The 16,191-nt window shown below is 30.9% G+C and overlaps 1 protein-coding gene across 1 annotated transcript in view; it reads right to left on the bottom strand.

The window, feature by feature from the left end:
* LOC117169191 (glutamate receptor ionotropic, NMDA 2B) overlaps nucleotides 1-15,301 on the bottom strand; it is a 241,455-nt gene extending 226,154 nt beyond the window's left edge. Inside the window, exon 1 of the mRNA XM_033355418.1 lies at nucleotides 15,259-15,301. Coding sequence (XP_033211309.1) covers nucleotides 15,259-15,286 — 28 coding nt within the window. The 5' untranslated portion in view covers nucleotides 15,287-15,301. The remainder of the gene's footprint in view (nucleotides 1-15,258) is intronic.
* Between the last annotated feature and the right edge of the window lie 890 nt (nucleotides 15,302-16,191).

Raw genomic sequence — 16,191 nt, 5'->3', positions numbered from 1 at the left:
TTGTAAAAATATATATATCTCTTACACTATGATATTACAGTCTTCAATTTTTATTCTCTAGGTCAGAATAGATTTTCGCTATTGAAAACTATTTTAATTAATTTTTCACTTATCTCTCCCTCTTCTACAATTTGTAGGCATTCAGGTGAACTCCTCTCTTTCTTTGTTTTTTTCGAAAATTTATTTCATTTTTGAACAAAACTAAACTTTTCAACTAAAAGAGTAAGTATTTAATTATTATCTAAAAATTATCTTGTTTAGTTTGTCATTTAAACATTTGCTTAAAAATTAGTCTTTTCTATTTAAAAATTGAAGTACCTAAACAAAAATTCAGTTAGTTTGTTTAAAAAGTGATTTTTATTTTGTAAAAAAGTAAACTTCTCGGTTCAAAATTCAAGTATTTAGTAAAAATTATTTTTGTTTTGTTTGAGAATTAATTTTCTTTACTGAAGTTCTATTTTATTTTTGGTTGAAAATTGATCTTCTCCTGGCAGAAAATAATTTATTTGGTTAAAAGTTCGTCCTTTTCAATAGAAAATTAATGCTTGGTTGAAAATTCCTTCTTTTTTTTTTAAATCGTAACTGTTTGATTAAAAATTAATCAGTTTTGATTGAGTTATCAACTATGTTAGGAAAAATTTGACTGATTAATTGTAATTTTTCTGGTTTTATTTACAAATTACAATATTTTTATGTGAGAATAATAACTATTACATGTTTTGTGGAATATTCATTTTTTGTTGTTAAAAATTAAGTACTTGTTTTAAAGCTAATGTACCTTGTACAAAATTTCTTTTTTTGTGAGATTTTATTATTGTTGTTGAATATTAAATTTGTTCCGCATAAATTAAATTTTTGTATAAAACTGTATAATTTCGAGTTTCGAATTTAGCTTTGTTGTAGACACTTCGTCTAGTAGACGGCAGAAAATATATCTATATTGTTTAAAAGAATTTTTTTTAATTCATATTTTTGTTTCAAAATCAGATTACATTGGTAGAAAAATGTACTATTTGTTTCAAAACTTAACGGTTTATTTGAAAATGTTAGCTTTTTAGTTAGGCGAAATGTACAATTAATTTTTTTAATTATTTTTTATCTGAAATTTGTATCTCAAAAAGTTCTATTCCATTTCATTTTTTGTTAAAAATTCAACTACATAATTGAAAATTTACCTTTCTTCATTAATAATATAAACTTTCTTGATCAATCGCATTCTTAGCAGTGCAAATTCCAATATAACTTTAAAAGAAGATCTGTTAATATTTGAACTAAACAGTACTTTTATTTCAAATGGGAAACAGTTGAATTTGACCAAAAAAGCAAATATTTAAAAATAAAAACATGAATCCTCAAATTAAGCACATTAGTTTTCATGAAAAAAGTAGCATTTGTAATATTTAGAATTTAGTTTTTGCAAAAAATACGGAAATTTCCAGCCAAATAGTGAAATTAGAATTATCATAGAATTGAAATATATTTCGACTGAAAAAGTAAATGTTCTACGAAGAAAATAAATTTTCAATTAACAATGTATTAGTTGATATTTCAGCCACTTAAAACCACTTAAAAAAAAAATAAATTTCTTAGAAAGTATTCAATCTTTCGACTAAATATTCGATTGCTCTACCGAATTGGTAAACTTTTTTTTTAGTGATTCAAAGGAATTAAAATGTCTTACGTAAGAACTAATTTTGAACACGAACACTCTATTTTCCATTCAAAAAAAGAAATTAAAAATCGTTGCGTCAGCCCCCCCCCCCCTCCTCTATCCTCCCTCACTCAAAACACTTTCGTAATTTAAACCACCCCCTGGCGATTTTTTTTCAGAATTGCAATATCTCCCGGCTCGGTTTCAAATTTAATTAAAGAACTGTCTAGGCACACTGAACATATTTTTTCTACTCTCACCAATTCTCGGTGTACCTTGACACTGACTTTAATTGAAAATATTTGCGATAGATGTTACTAAAAAGAGCAGGTAATTTTCAATCTTACTATTTTTTCAAAAAAAGATTTCGTAAATAGTGTATTACGATAAGATAGGCCAAATGGTCGTTTTGCTCACTGCAAATTTAAAGGCCCAGCACGAACTGGTAAGTTCGTGCAGCCTCCCGTGAGGCCTAGTGTATCGACTAATATTTTTTTTCACAAATTAGAATGAAAAATTTGAGGCATAGTGAGCAAAATATTTTAGTTACCATGGAAAGAATTTTGCTCCTCAGAGGAATTATTTTGCTCAACGGTGTTGGGGATTTTGCTAATAACATTCGCGTAATTGTGAAAAATATAGAATTAATATAAATAAATATCTATAATGATTGTTATAGATATAATAACAAGTAAACATTACTATTATATAAACAAAATATTGTATAAAGAATATTGGCTTATTATTTCAAAGACTTTTTTACTTCCTGAAAACAAATCAAAAATTAATACTACTCAATTCAAAGTGTTGGATGTGAATAATAATTTAAAGTTTTGAGATTTTTATCCAAACTTTGCAGATAAAAAATTATTATTGATGAGCTATGTAAGAACCTCTAGCAAAAAATACCGAATAAATTCAAGTGTAAACATTATGGAAAATATTTTCTCAATTCTTTAAAATTTCAGGACTCTATGTACAAGAATTATTTATTAATATTATTATTATTAGTATTATTTATTATATTATTAATGATTTGAGAGTTTTGAAGCGTAGCTCTTCTGAAAAGATAAACTTCAACGCCAATCCTCTATATTTTTAACGATAAATTAGTCCAATATTAACAAAAAGCTGGCGCAATTTTTCGCAAATATAAAATCCTTTTCTTACAAACAAAATCTAACTTAAATTTAAGGCACCAAAAATTTCATTTTTTATTCACCCATGAAATTTATACTTTAAACATAGTTTTATATAAGTACAAAAATTTTATGCAAAAATACCTTATAAAAATATTAATTATTTATTTACTAAAATTATTATAATAATAATTATTTTGTTCTGAATGGTTTCAAAAAATTTATTTTATTTGTTTTTAATCATATTCTGTTTTATTAAATCTATACTAGATCCCATTTAAACAATATTAACAGAAATTAATGAAATACATTTTTCAGATTATTTAGCAAAATAAAATTAGCGCAAAATAATATTGTATAGCGCTGACGATGAGCCGCAATTTCAAGGTGACCTCTAAATCTTATCTAATAATTTTGCACAAGATTTTTTTTGTCACAGAAAAAGGAGCAAAGGAAATCGAAAATATAAATTGAAACTTAGACATTTTTTTTTTCAAACCCCTTTTTAGGGGTAGTATTTTTTTGACCTTGTTGAGCTTTTTCTGTGTCAACATCTAGTATCATTATTTACGTTTCCTGCACAACATCAATTATTTTTACGAAAATTAAGATGAAATAATTGTTATAATAATTTGTGTGCTGTTTGAGGTCCAAGGACAGAGGATACATTTTTTTTAATGTCAATAGGATATTATTTACTGGATGTTGCTCAATATCCTCAATTTTGAGTTTTAAAAATTAATTAAATAAGTAATTCTTTGTATAAAAAAAATCATTAAAAATTTTACGTACATTGATAAACATTTGCTCTGTTGCGTTTTCCTGCAAACTAGTATTTTTAAAATAATTTTTCAATATTAAAACATAAAATTTCGAAGGTGATCCTAAATTTTTACAAATTGGAGTTTCTGCTTGATTTTCTCACAAAAACTTAGAATTTTATATTTAGAATAAAATTTAGAACTCAAAAAAAATTCTCTATTTTTAGGCATTGTGCTAGCGTTTTTCGTAAAAAATTATTGTTAGAAAAAGATTATTAAATTAGAAAGAAACCTTACCATTTTCAACCATTTCAAGCAATCAGAATCATTGGATCTAAATTCAATCATTTTTGTTTTTGAAAAAAGTCTAAAAAAGAAATTTCTTATAAGAATACATTATTATTTGACCGCGATTTAGAATATTTCCACAAAATTTTGATTATACTAGCTTTTTATCGAAAACAATTGGTATTTTCAATAAAGTAATAACTATATTGCAAATAATATTTACAACTTTTAAACAACTTTAAGGTAATTTGGTGTGTTTGACCTGACATTGATATTAAATTTTTAAACATTTGATTTAGATATGTTTAATGTATTTGGTTAAAATATTAAAATTCAAAACCAACATATTTTGGGATTTTTAAATTTTTTGACAGAAATTAGAATTTCCATTTAGAAAATATTCATAATTTGTTAAAAAATATAGTATACTTATGATACAGAATAAATAAATAAAAATAGTTTTTAAATGATACTCCAGAAAAGATTCACAACTTTTTTAAATTTCAAGTTATGTTTTATTTTGGTAGAAACGCAGTAAATGATAGCGATTTCCACGCAAAAAAATCATAGAGATTTAAAAAAGATTTGCAATTTCAGAACCATTTGAAGTTACATTGGAATTTGTTAACGGAAATCGGTTATTGCAAAAAAAAATTAGGTTCAAGAGGAGACTTTTATGGAAACAAATTCTACCAGTCTGTTGTACATTGCTTTATTTTGCTGATTATAAAACTATTTTTTTTTTAAATTAATCTTTTTATAAAAAAATTGACTTTCTTCTTGTTAAACTACTTTGTTCAACACTCAAGTTTTTGGTTAGAACTTTGTTTCTTATGTTGAACATTTGTTGTCTTTTTTGCTATAAAATATATATTTTAGTTTAAAATTCTAGTGTTAGGTTAAAAAGCATCTACGTTTTCCATTTTTTTGTAGAAAATAAATCTTGTTAGTAAAAAAAAATAATTTGGTTAGAAAATTCGTTTTCTTGCTTGAAAATAAAAAAATAGATTTAAACCGAATTATCTCCATAGTGAAAATTCATTTTTTAAATTTACTTAAAGTTTTTATTTTATTTTTCATTTATTTCTTGTTGACGAATTGACTATTTTGACAATCATTAATTCATTAAAAAATTGAACTATTTGTTTAAAAACACACTTTTTCGTACGAAATTTATATTTTTGGCTGCGAATATAGCTACTCTATCAGAAATTAATTTTGTTTTTAAATTTAACTAGTTAAAAATTCGCTTTTTTAAACTCAATTCTTCAACTGACATTTTACGATTCAATTTTTGGACGGAAAACGATCTTTTTAGTGAAGAATTTTCAATATTTTATTGAAAATTTATATAGAATAATGTTTTCGGTCAAAAAAATTTCTCCTTGTTTAAAAATTTATAGTTGTAGGTTAAAAATTTCGCTATTGAATAAAAAGTTAAAATATTTGGTTAAAAGTATAATTATTTATTTAAAAATTCAACTGCCACCACTGCTACTACTCTAAAATATCAAAATTCTGTATTAATATTCATTTTCCATTCAAATATTCTCTTTAAATATAGTCCGCGTTTCGATCAATGCCGCACTGAATAGTTCCGCTTCTCCTTATTCTTGCTCGAATGCATCCACCACCATCGCGCTATCGCTTCAAGCGCTGGAATTGCAATCCAGTCTCTCTGAATAGTGCCACTTGAATATATATAAGAAGAAAAACTATGCAGCGGATTAGTGCTTTATAGAACAAATAATAATTAATAAAATACTTAGCTAATCAATGCTTGTTTGAAACCGACTTGTTTTTTTCGACTGAAATTCGACAATAAAACATCCAAACATGTAAACTTCGTACTAGCGGGGAGGGGGGGCAGAAAACGGATGACTGGCACTATTCAGAGAGAGAGAGAGAGAGAGAGCGGACGTGAATTCGATGGCAGGGAAAACAGTCAATAATACGTCTGACGCGGGTAAGTAATTATAGGGAAATAGCAATTTAACACCAAAGTGATTGCACGTAAACATTTTGAGGTTTCAGTGAAATATCAATGCAATCCACTAATTAGATGGTACTCTAACTAACGATCTGCAATATGGAGTGATATTGGTTTGACCAGAAATGCTAACGCCTGGCGAGTCCAGACCGTCAACTATATCTGAATATTAGATCCGTATGTATTCCAGTGTTGTGCAGTCGCGTATATGATTGACAGAATACCTAGCCCAGCCTGTGAAACAATAAGGTCTCTGATCAAAGGCTAAGCCTGAAGTGGAATTCCAGCACCCTTTAGACCCATGTACTACCAAGTGTCACTGTTAGCTGACATCTCCTGTTTAAACTACTCTCAGCATCAACTAACACCTCCTAAAATTAAAATTAAATTTTTCTTCCCAAACATTCCCTGAATTCCTTTTCTTTGCCTTTTGATTCTTTAAATTTTACATTTACCCTTTCCACATTTTGTCTCCTCCACTTCTTCCTTTTCTTTTGTCCTGAGTTATCACTTCCTCCGCTTAAAATTTCTTCATTTCCCCTAGTGAGATAATTCTCTCTGTCCCTTCTTTTCTCCTACTTCCACTCCTCTCATTTTTACTTATTTCTCCTTCGTTAATTTCTTAACACTTAGTCTTCTTCACCTCTCTTAGTTTCTCATAATTCCCTTATTATCCCTTACCCATTTCACCTACTTCCCCTCTATTATTTACACTCGTATTAACTTTCCTTATTACTCTTGAGTTCCTCTATTTTCTCTCAAATCCTTCCTCCTACATCCTGTCCATTAATTTTACTTGAATTAACCTTTCATCATTTACACTACTTTTTCTAATTTCTTTATTTCGTTTATTGCCCCCTCGTTTCCCCTCGTTTCTCCTACTTTCCCTTCTCTAAATCCCCCTATTAACTATATCCTATTTTCCTTCGCAACTTACACTTCCCAACCGCTCATTTTCCCTATTTCCCTAATTCCGATTTCTCTTAGTCCCTGAATCTTATTTCTTGCTGTATCCATATTTTTGCTCCGAATTTTGTTCTCCTATGTTTTCCTCCCTTCATTTTCCAAAGTTTCACATCGCTAATTTTCTCTTATGTAACATTCTAAAATTTCTTTTTACTTCCACTACTTTCACTTCATTCGTTTCTTCTACTTACTCATAACGCCTTTTACTTTAATTTAACTTCCATCACTTTGCCTAGTTCTCCTAATATTCCTACTTCACCCAAGTCCCTCCTATTATGTCAAAAACTTACCACTCTCTAATTTCCTCTTTTACACATCAAACCATTCCCCTCACGTCTTACACTTCCCTACTGCTCGTTCTCATAGTGCCCTAACCCTGATTTCCCCTATTTCCTACCTTATAAATAGTTCCTCTCCGCATATTTTCTTTTTGTGTTTCCCTTACTTTATTTTCCCTACTTTTCCTCCCATAATTTTCTCTTATTTAAACTTTTCTTATTAATTTTGCTTTCCGTTTTTCCTTCCATTCATTTTTCCTACTTCGCCTTAACAAATTTCACATCACTTCAGATCCCTACATTTCACCCTACCCTCCCTGAATTATCTACCTCTAATTCTCTATTCCCATTTCCTCTACTTTCCCTCATCTAATTTCCCCTATTATACATTACACATTTACCCTCATACAGTGCACTTCCATACAGATTTTTTATCCTACTGCCTGACCCTAATCTCCCCTAATTTCTCTCTTCTATTTACCCTTATTTCTTTTCTGCTCCTCTGAATTTTTCCCTACTCTTTTTCTCTCACTCCATTTTTCCTACTCTTGCTTCCCTCATTTCCCCTCATTTTTCATTTCCTTATTTCCTTTTAATTTCCCTATTTTCCCGCAATTCGTTCCTCCTACTTCCCCTCAACACATCTTACCTTCATTTACCTTTCATAATTTTCCCTACTTCTCCTAATTTCCCAACTTCACCTAATGCCCTTTTATCATTTTCCCTACTCCCCCTTCTCTAATATCCCGTATTACCCGTCACTTATTTTCCCATATAACTTATATTTCTGCACAGATTATTTTTCCTACACCCTGATCCTAATTTCTCCTAGTTCCTCTATTCCATGTATACTTGTATCTCTACTGTCCCTTAGAATTTTATCCTGATATGGTTACCTCCTTTCATTTTCCCGTAGCACCGTTTCCTTATTTTCCCTTATTCACTTTTTCCTTATTTATTTCTAATTCCGATACTTCCCCTACATTTAATTATCCTGAATTACCACAACGAATTGTACCCTAATTAGATTTTCATAATTCCCCCTAGTTCTCCTTATTTCCTCACTTTACATCATTATATTCCCTTATCTCCCTAGTTTCTCCCTCTAACCATCGTCCAATTTCGCTACTATACTATACTTTTCCAACTCTTATTTCCCCCGTTGTCATAACCCTAATTTTTCAATTTCCCCTCCCTTATTTACTCCCTCTTATTCTATACTTTCTCCCCAAATTTTTTCTATTACATTCCCACTGCTAATTTTTCCTTCTTTCTCCACTTCCACTCACTTTCCATTCTTCGAAAAAATGACGACGGATGAACGCAAAATTATGAGAATCATCTGATGATCATATTTTAGTCCACAAATTCTTCCCAGTGCAGTCTTGCATAATAAAATTCGCAAACAGTTTATAATATTGCAGAATTTAAAAATTCCTGCTTAATAAAAATCCCAAAAATTAATTGCCGAATTATAAAATATCCGAACAAGAAAATTGCCAGAAAATTTTGTTTTAATGTTTAGAGTTTTTTAAAATTATTGCTTGAATTTTCAATAAAAATAATTACAATACAAAAGTATTAAAAAAGTAAATATATAAACAAATGTGCCTCCAGCAAAAAAATATTCCTAAATTTACTATGAACCAGATAACATTATTCAAAGAAAATTTGCAAAATTTGTAATATTTTAAAAACACTAACCATAATTCTAAACACAAATTTTTATCCAGGATCAAATGTTCTCTTCTACTTATTGTTATTATAAATTCAAACATTAATGTATCAAATTTCGAACCTTAAAAAATATTTTTTTTGCAAAAATGTTTAATTAATGCATTTTCAATAAATAAGCAATAATGCTTATAAACCAGTTTTTTAATAGTGTAAATTCGGAAATTATTTAATTCGTAAATTTTCTTACAAGAATTGTATTATTTCGTAAGTAAAACAATAAGGTAACATTGTGAACTGTCGCAGAAAATAATGATTATATACAATTTTTTTGAATCATCATATCATGAACATTTCTGGAATTTTATTTTTCGGGATTTTTAGTCGTCCTTGTTTTAAAACAAATATTTATGACAATGTATACGCATCCCTCTTTGTTATTTAGTTAATAAAAAAATATATGCAAACCGTTTAGTTCTATAATATTCCGTTAATTGGAAGGAACTTAATTAAGAAAATAATTGTGGTAATTATTTTCGAGAGAGCAGCGCAGTTAACTCATAAATGCCTCTCCCAATTTGCCTTCATAATCTGGCGAAACGCGTCAAATGACAAAGCACAATCTAATTGGTCCTTTTGATTTGTTGAATAAATAACGTGTCTCTTGGGAAAATTTCCATTTCTCGCTTCACCTACGACTAAAAGGCCTCTGTCTGTTGGAACCGAGATTTAGCCGGGATTAAGTAATTCAAGCTTTAATTACGTGTCATGTAATCGAATCGGAATTGTTTCCTTCAAACAACAGTTTAATTTCTGGACGGCTCGGTTATTCGAACTAGTATTTCGTTGATACCCTAGTCATTCATTGGAATGAACAGTAATTCACTATTCCTGAGTAATCCACTTTAAATACGCGGTAATCCATTTCTGAATCAAGCAAATCCATAGCATTCCGAGGTAATCCATTCCTGAACAGATATAATCTATTTGATTTCAGGGGTAATACACTTGGAATCTGGAGTAAGTAACTTGCAATCCGACATAATCCACTTTTGATCTGAATTAATCCACAAGGATTCTGGGTGAATTGACTTGTGAGCCGAATTAATCTGCTTGGAAGCTCACTTAATCCACTTATCCACTAATCAGCTGGGTAATACCAGTGCTTAGGAGTAATCCACTTGTGAGTCGAAGTTTTCCACTTGTAAGTCGAAGGAATACACTTGTAAGGTGGGTTAATACATTTTTGCGACAAATCAATCTACAGTTATTGGAGGGTAATACACTTTTAAGCTCAAGTAATCCACTCAGAAGTTGGGGTAATCCACTTTTAATGAGGTACAATCCACTTGTAATGTAGGGTAATCCCAGTATTTAGGTGCAATTCATTTGCGAGTCAAAGTATTCCACTTGAGATACAGGGTAATACATTTGTAATACGACGTAATACATTTGTGATACAAATTAATCCACTTGAATTTAGGGGTAATAGAGTTTTAGGCCAAATTAATCCACATGAAAGCCGGGGTAATCAAATAGTAATCCGGTGCGATCCAATTTTAATATAGGGTAATCCCATTATTTAGGCGCAATCCACTTGTGGGTCGAAGTTGTCCAGCTGAAAGTCGGAATAATATACTTGTGAGCCGGGGTAATGCATTCTTGACACAAGTAATTCCACTTCAGTCGGGGTAATCAATTTGTTATCTGGCGCAATCCATTTGTAATATGGGGTAAATCAAGTATTTAGGCTTAATCCACTTTCGAGCGGAAGTATTGCACTTGGATGTCGGGGTAATCAACTTGTCAGCTGGGTTAATCCATTTCTGAGCTGTATCAATCCACTTGAATTCTGGGCTAAATAGTTTGTGACACGACTAATGTACTTAATTAATATAATTAAATTACTTAGATCTTGGAACCCGAGTTAAGCCACGTATAATCCGCCTTAATCTACTTGTTAGCTGAATTAATCCACTTCGATTATGTGGTAATCCACATGCAAGCCAAGCATAATGTTACGCAATATATTTAACTGCGTACTCGCGCACCGCAGCTCTTCCGATGCGAGAGTCGCAACCGTCTCTCGCCCTGTAATGTGAGAAACTGCATGGACCAGCAGTTCTAGAAGAGCTGATAACAGCGGGGGGGGGGGCATTGACATACTTGAATTCCTGGGTAATCCACTTGTGAACCAAATTAAATTAATTCGTAATTAAATTGTATAAAGTTAACTTTTCTTATTAAAAGTTTTTTTAGATAAAAATATAACAACTTTGTTGAAAACTCGTCGCTTTCAGAAAAAATTGTGTTTTTTTTTAAATTCATTTTTTTTAGAAAAGTAACTTATTTGCGTTAAAATAGTCTATTTTATAGAAAAATTAAAGAATATTGTGAAAAATGCAGTTAATAATCCATGGCTTTAGTTGAAAATTACAATTTTCTGTTGAAAAAATTGATTGTTGGTTAGAAATTTAGTTTTTAACTGAAAAATGAAGTTTGCATTTCATGTTTAAATGAATGTTATGTATTTAAGTTCAATATTAATGGATTTGGTTTCAAATTTGCCTTTTTAATTTTAAAATTCAAGTAATCCGATGAAAATTAATCTTCTTTTTCAAAAACTTAACTATTTAGTTAAAATTTCATTGATTTTGTTAAAAATATAAGAATTTTGTTTACGAGTGACCCTTTATGGTCCGAAGTCAAATCTGTGATAAAATAAAAAAATGATCCTTATCTTTGGACAATTGATAATAGTTGGTCATTAAGTTAAAATCTTGTTAACTTAATTATTATTGCAAAAGTATTACTAATTTCAAATTTAATGTTTAAAGTGCGGGCGAGAGGCGGTCACAGCTCTCGACCCCGAAGGGGCGCAGTGCACGAGTACTCAGTTAAATATATTGCGCCATATTACGCATTACAATGAGAAACTGTTCAAACGGCCCTGACTGTAAAGTCTATTAAAAAGTTAGTTTCTTGAAAAATAAATGAACTTTTTTTCTCTAATGAAAGGATAATCTTTTTAACGCTGAAGGGCGGTCTTTAGTTATACTTTAAGTAAGGTAAATGAATTTAAAAAGTTCAGGGATTTGTCAAACAATTTCTGGATTTAATTTCAAAATTTATTTCATATTTATAACAAACGATAAATTTCACATTCATGGGACAAGGACAATATGAGCGAGTAAATACAATTGCTAATTTGTTTCGTTTATTATTATATATGTGATTATTATTAATTAAGTTATTTACTGTTTATAATTAACTTCAGAACTATATCCACTTTGTGATTATTGACTAATTCTACCCACAGGTATGAGAACAATTGAATTATATTACAAGCCATTACAAGCTATTATTATTATATTATACATTTCATTCTGGTGGTTTTCTTTTAAAGTTAAATATAAAATGTAATGCTTCACAAACAAATTTTTTATTAAATGTTTAACAATTGTCCTCTCCTTTAAACTGAAATTTGTATAATGAATAATTTGTGCATAATTACACTTGTCTGAAAAATCGAAAAAAACCGTCATGTACCCGAAGGGGTATCAATTATTATTCAACAGAGGAAAATAAGAATAAATAGGAGAAAGAGTAGGGAAATTATATGAATTAAGGAAAAATTAGGTTAGTTTAAATAGAAAAAATTTGTGAAAGGTAAGTATGGGAAATGAGAGGAGATAATTGTAGTTAAACCAGGCGGGAATTCAGGGTAAATGAAGTAAGGTAGGTAGGGGAAAAGTGGGGAGAAGGAATAGAGGAAAATGGGGATAATTGGGGTACGTGAAGTTGGCGAGAATGGGCAAATAGGGGAAGGGGTCAGAAAAGAAGAAGTTGAAAAAATCATTGTGGAAAAGGTTTGGAAAATGCAGGGGAATGAGGGGAGTGAAAAAAGGTGAATTAAGGGAAATGTGGGAAATGGAGTACAGAAAACTGTAAGAAATAAGTGTAGTTGAAGTAGGACGAGTGAGGAAGAATAGCAAGGAAGTGAGAGAAAATGAGTGGAGAAGAAGTAGCTGAAGTTAAAGAAGGAAAATGTTCATAAATTCAGATATATTAGGGGAGAGGAAGTAAGATATGTAGGGCTACAGTGGGGAGAAGAAGTAAATAAAACAAGTGACAGTTTTGATAGGTTTAGTTGGGGAGAGAGGATTAATAAGGGTTAGGATCAGGAAAGAAATAGTCAGGAAACTTATGTTAAGTGAAGCTTAGGAAATAAAGGGAAATTAGGGAAGAAGTTTGTGAAGTCGACGAAATGTAATGTAAGAAAAATAAATAAGAGTGAATACGGGGGAGCAGAACAAGTTGGGAAGAATAAAAAAATGGGAACTAGATAAAGTGTATGGAGTGATCGAGAATTGGGGAGCGAGGAGAACTAAGTGTAACTGAACAAGGTAGAACGAGGAGAAATATGAAGCAAGTAAGAGAAAATAAGGGAGTGAAAAGTAGCTGAAATATGACAGTAAAAGTTCACGAAATTAAGGGAAATTATGGAAAAAGAAGTAGGGAAAGTAGTGAAAAAGTAAGGAGATTGAATATAATACATTAGAAATAATAAGGGTAGGTGAAGTTCAAAAGTGTAAAGAGAAGGCAATGGAAATTAGGGGTAATTAGAGCAGGTAAAGTCGAGAGAAAGCAGAAATAGGGGACGGGCTTCAGGAATTAAAAATTTTGGAAAATTATAGTAGGGAAAGGTTAGGAAATGAAAGAAAATTATAGAACGAGAAGAAGTTAAAGAAAGCAAAATTCTGGAAAAGAATCAGCGGAAATTGGAGAAATAAGGTTCGTTGAAGTAGGAGTAGCAAGGGAAAATAACAAGGAAATTAGTGAAAATTAGCGAAGTAGAAATAGCTGAAGATATAACAGGCAAACGTTAGAAAATTCAGGGAGATTAAAGGAGAAGAAGTAGATTAAATGTAGAGAGTAGGGGTAGAAAGAATTATGGACAATTATGCTAGGTTTAGTTATAAAGAGTGGCAAAATAAGGGACGTGGGGTCAGGAAAGATTCGGGAAACCGATGTTTGTGAAGTAAAAGAAACGTCTGGTGGTCGAAAAAAATAAATTAGGGTGAATAAGGGTGAGTAGGCCAAGTTAGAAAAAAAGACGGTCTAAGGGAAGCAGTGATGAATGAGAGAAGACAAATTACATACAGTAAACAAAATCAGAAAAAAAATTAGGGAGGGGAAGTAGAAAAAAAGTTTGGAATAAAGAGAAATGAGTGAAAACTAGGGTTGGAAAGACGAAGGGGGGCGAGGATAAATGATAAGAAATTAGGGGGGCAAGAGAGAAAATAATATGGAGAAAAATAAAGACAGTTATGGTAGGTAAAGTTTGGAAACTAAAGAAACTTTGGAAAACGGAAACTATGGGAAAACTGAAAGAAAATGATAAAGGAGGAATAGCAGGACTAATAAAAGCAAAAGTTTAGGAAATCAAGAGAAATAAAGAGTGAGAAAGTAGGGTAAGTAGGAAGAAAGTATGTAAAAGTAGTAGAGGGTATTAAGGATAAGTAGGGTGGGTGAAGTTAGATGAGAGGTGGGGAATAACGGGGAAGCGAGGAAATTAGGGAACAAAAAGTTGTTTAATACATAATAAGAAAAGTTTTCAAAATTAAGTAAAATTAGGGAAGGGGGTAGTGGAAGTTAGGAAAAATTGGAAGTCTAGGGAAAGTGTGTGGTGATGAGAGGACAGAAAGTATAGGGGGCGTATAAGGTGATGAGAAATTGAGTGATAGTAACTGGGAAAAGTATATGAAGTGATGAAAAACAAGAGGAAATAAGCATGTGGAGAGAGAAGATAATGGCAGAAAAAGTAGAAAGAGTTACAGTTGGGAAAGTTTAGAAAATAAAGGAAAATTAAGAAAAGAAAGGTAAAGTGAAGTAGGTGCTGTAGCAAACCTGTAGGAAGGGAATTATATGCAATAAATTTAAATAAGGAAAGTTGAAGATAGCTGAAACAGGGGATGCGAGAAGATATAAGGGGGAAGTGAGGAAAAATGGGCGAAAGAGAAGAAGCTGAATACATGAGAGGTAAAGTTGAAAAAAATTAAGGGAAATTGTAGAAGAGGATGTAGGTGAGTATGGAAACTCAGGCTTGGAAGAAAATTAAAATAGATAGAGTACGTAGAGCGAGGGAAAATAAGGAAGAATGTGAAAAAATATCTAAAAGGAGAAGTAGCTAAAGATGCTGAAAGAACATTTTTGGGAAACGAACGAAAATTACGGAGGGCGAAGTTGTTGAAGTAGGTAACATTTGTGAAGAGAGAGTATGCCATATTAAGCTAAAGATTTTAATTTAAACATAGTCGGTAAGGGAGGGAAAAAAGCGGAAGTAGGTGTAATTGAATAAAAGTAGGGGAAGAGAGTGAGGAGAAAGGAAGTGTTAGTTGAAGTAGCTAGGAAAGGGGAAAGTAGGGGCAACGAAACTTAGGGAGAGGAAAGACTAAAGTAGGAGAGATAAAATATAGACGGAAAGAAATTTTTTCCACTGATACTTTACCTGTTGGGCTTGGTGTGAGTCTCATCATGATACTCCTGATTTCCCTGGGTGAAAATCTATACTTTTGAAGAAAGGCGTATTTGTAATTATGTCCATTTCGTGTCTTGAAAAGTGAATTCACTGCTCTGCTGATCGATCGATTATATTCTCTAGCTCCAAAATGAATGTGGGGCACAATTAGCCCCACTGTCAATTTTGGAAATGATTCGTTGCTTCTGGAATGCGAAGGTCCTCCGCGAAAGTTTGAGCTCCATCCATTCGCCATCGAAATGACGAACACGACACAAATGAAAAAACTGAACAGCACTTGCATCGTTTTTAACGTTTATTTTAGTCCAATTGACATTTGAAGCATCAAAAAAAAGTTCGTTATTCCGTAATTTTTGATCCCCAATCCCAATTCCATGTGCACTCGATTTCAGCATTCTAATTGAGATTTAAATGTTCACGCTTTAGCGCAACATTTCCGATGACCTCGTAAAAACGAACGCTCAAATACCCATAAAAGATGACCATATTCAATCAATGTTTGCATTTGTATATTCAGTTATTTATTTATTCATTATTTCATTCATTCATGAAAAAATAAGTTTTTGAAAATATTACTGATCATCTAAGAACATAAGAGAAACATAAACCAAAAACAGTTGCACTTGAACTAAATAGTGGACTTTTCGACAGAATTAGAATAATTATTTAACAAAATTAATGAATTTCTAATTTTAAGCTAATTTTCCAAACTACAATTTTATATTTTTCACGAAACAGTTGCATTTTTAAATCGAAAAGATTTCAATGAATTTTCAGCTAAAACAATAGATCTTCCACCAAAAAAAAAGAGTTTTTAACTTTCAAATATGAGGCCTTCAATAAACTCCCAGTTTAAAATGAATTAATGGAACCCAACAAAAATATCCATCTATAAGTTTCTAA

The sequence above is a fragment of the Belonocnema kinseyi genome, chromosome 3 (genome assembly GCF_010883055.1).
Source record: "Belonocnema kinseyi isolate 2016_QV_RU_SX_M_011 chromosome 3, B_treatae_v1, whole genome shotgun sequence".
NCBI classification, from domain to species: Eukaryota; Metazoa; Arthropoda; class Insecta; order Hymenoptera; family Cynipidae; genus Belonocnema; species Belonocnema kinseyi.
The sequence above is the reverse complement of the archived record's forward strand: the minus strand, read 5'-3'. Positions and strand labels throughout refer to the sequence as shown.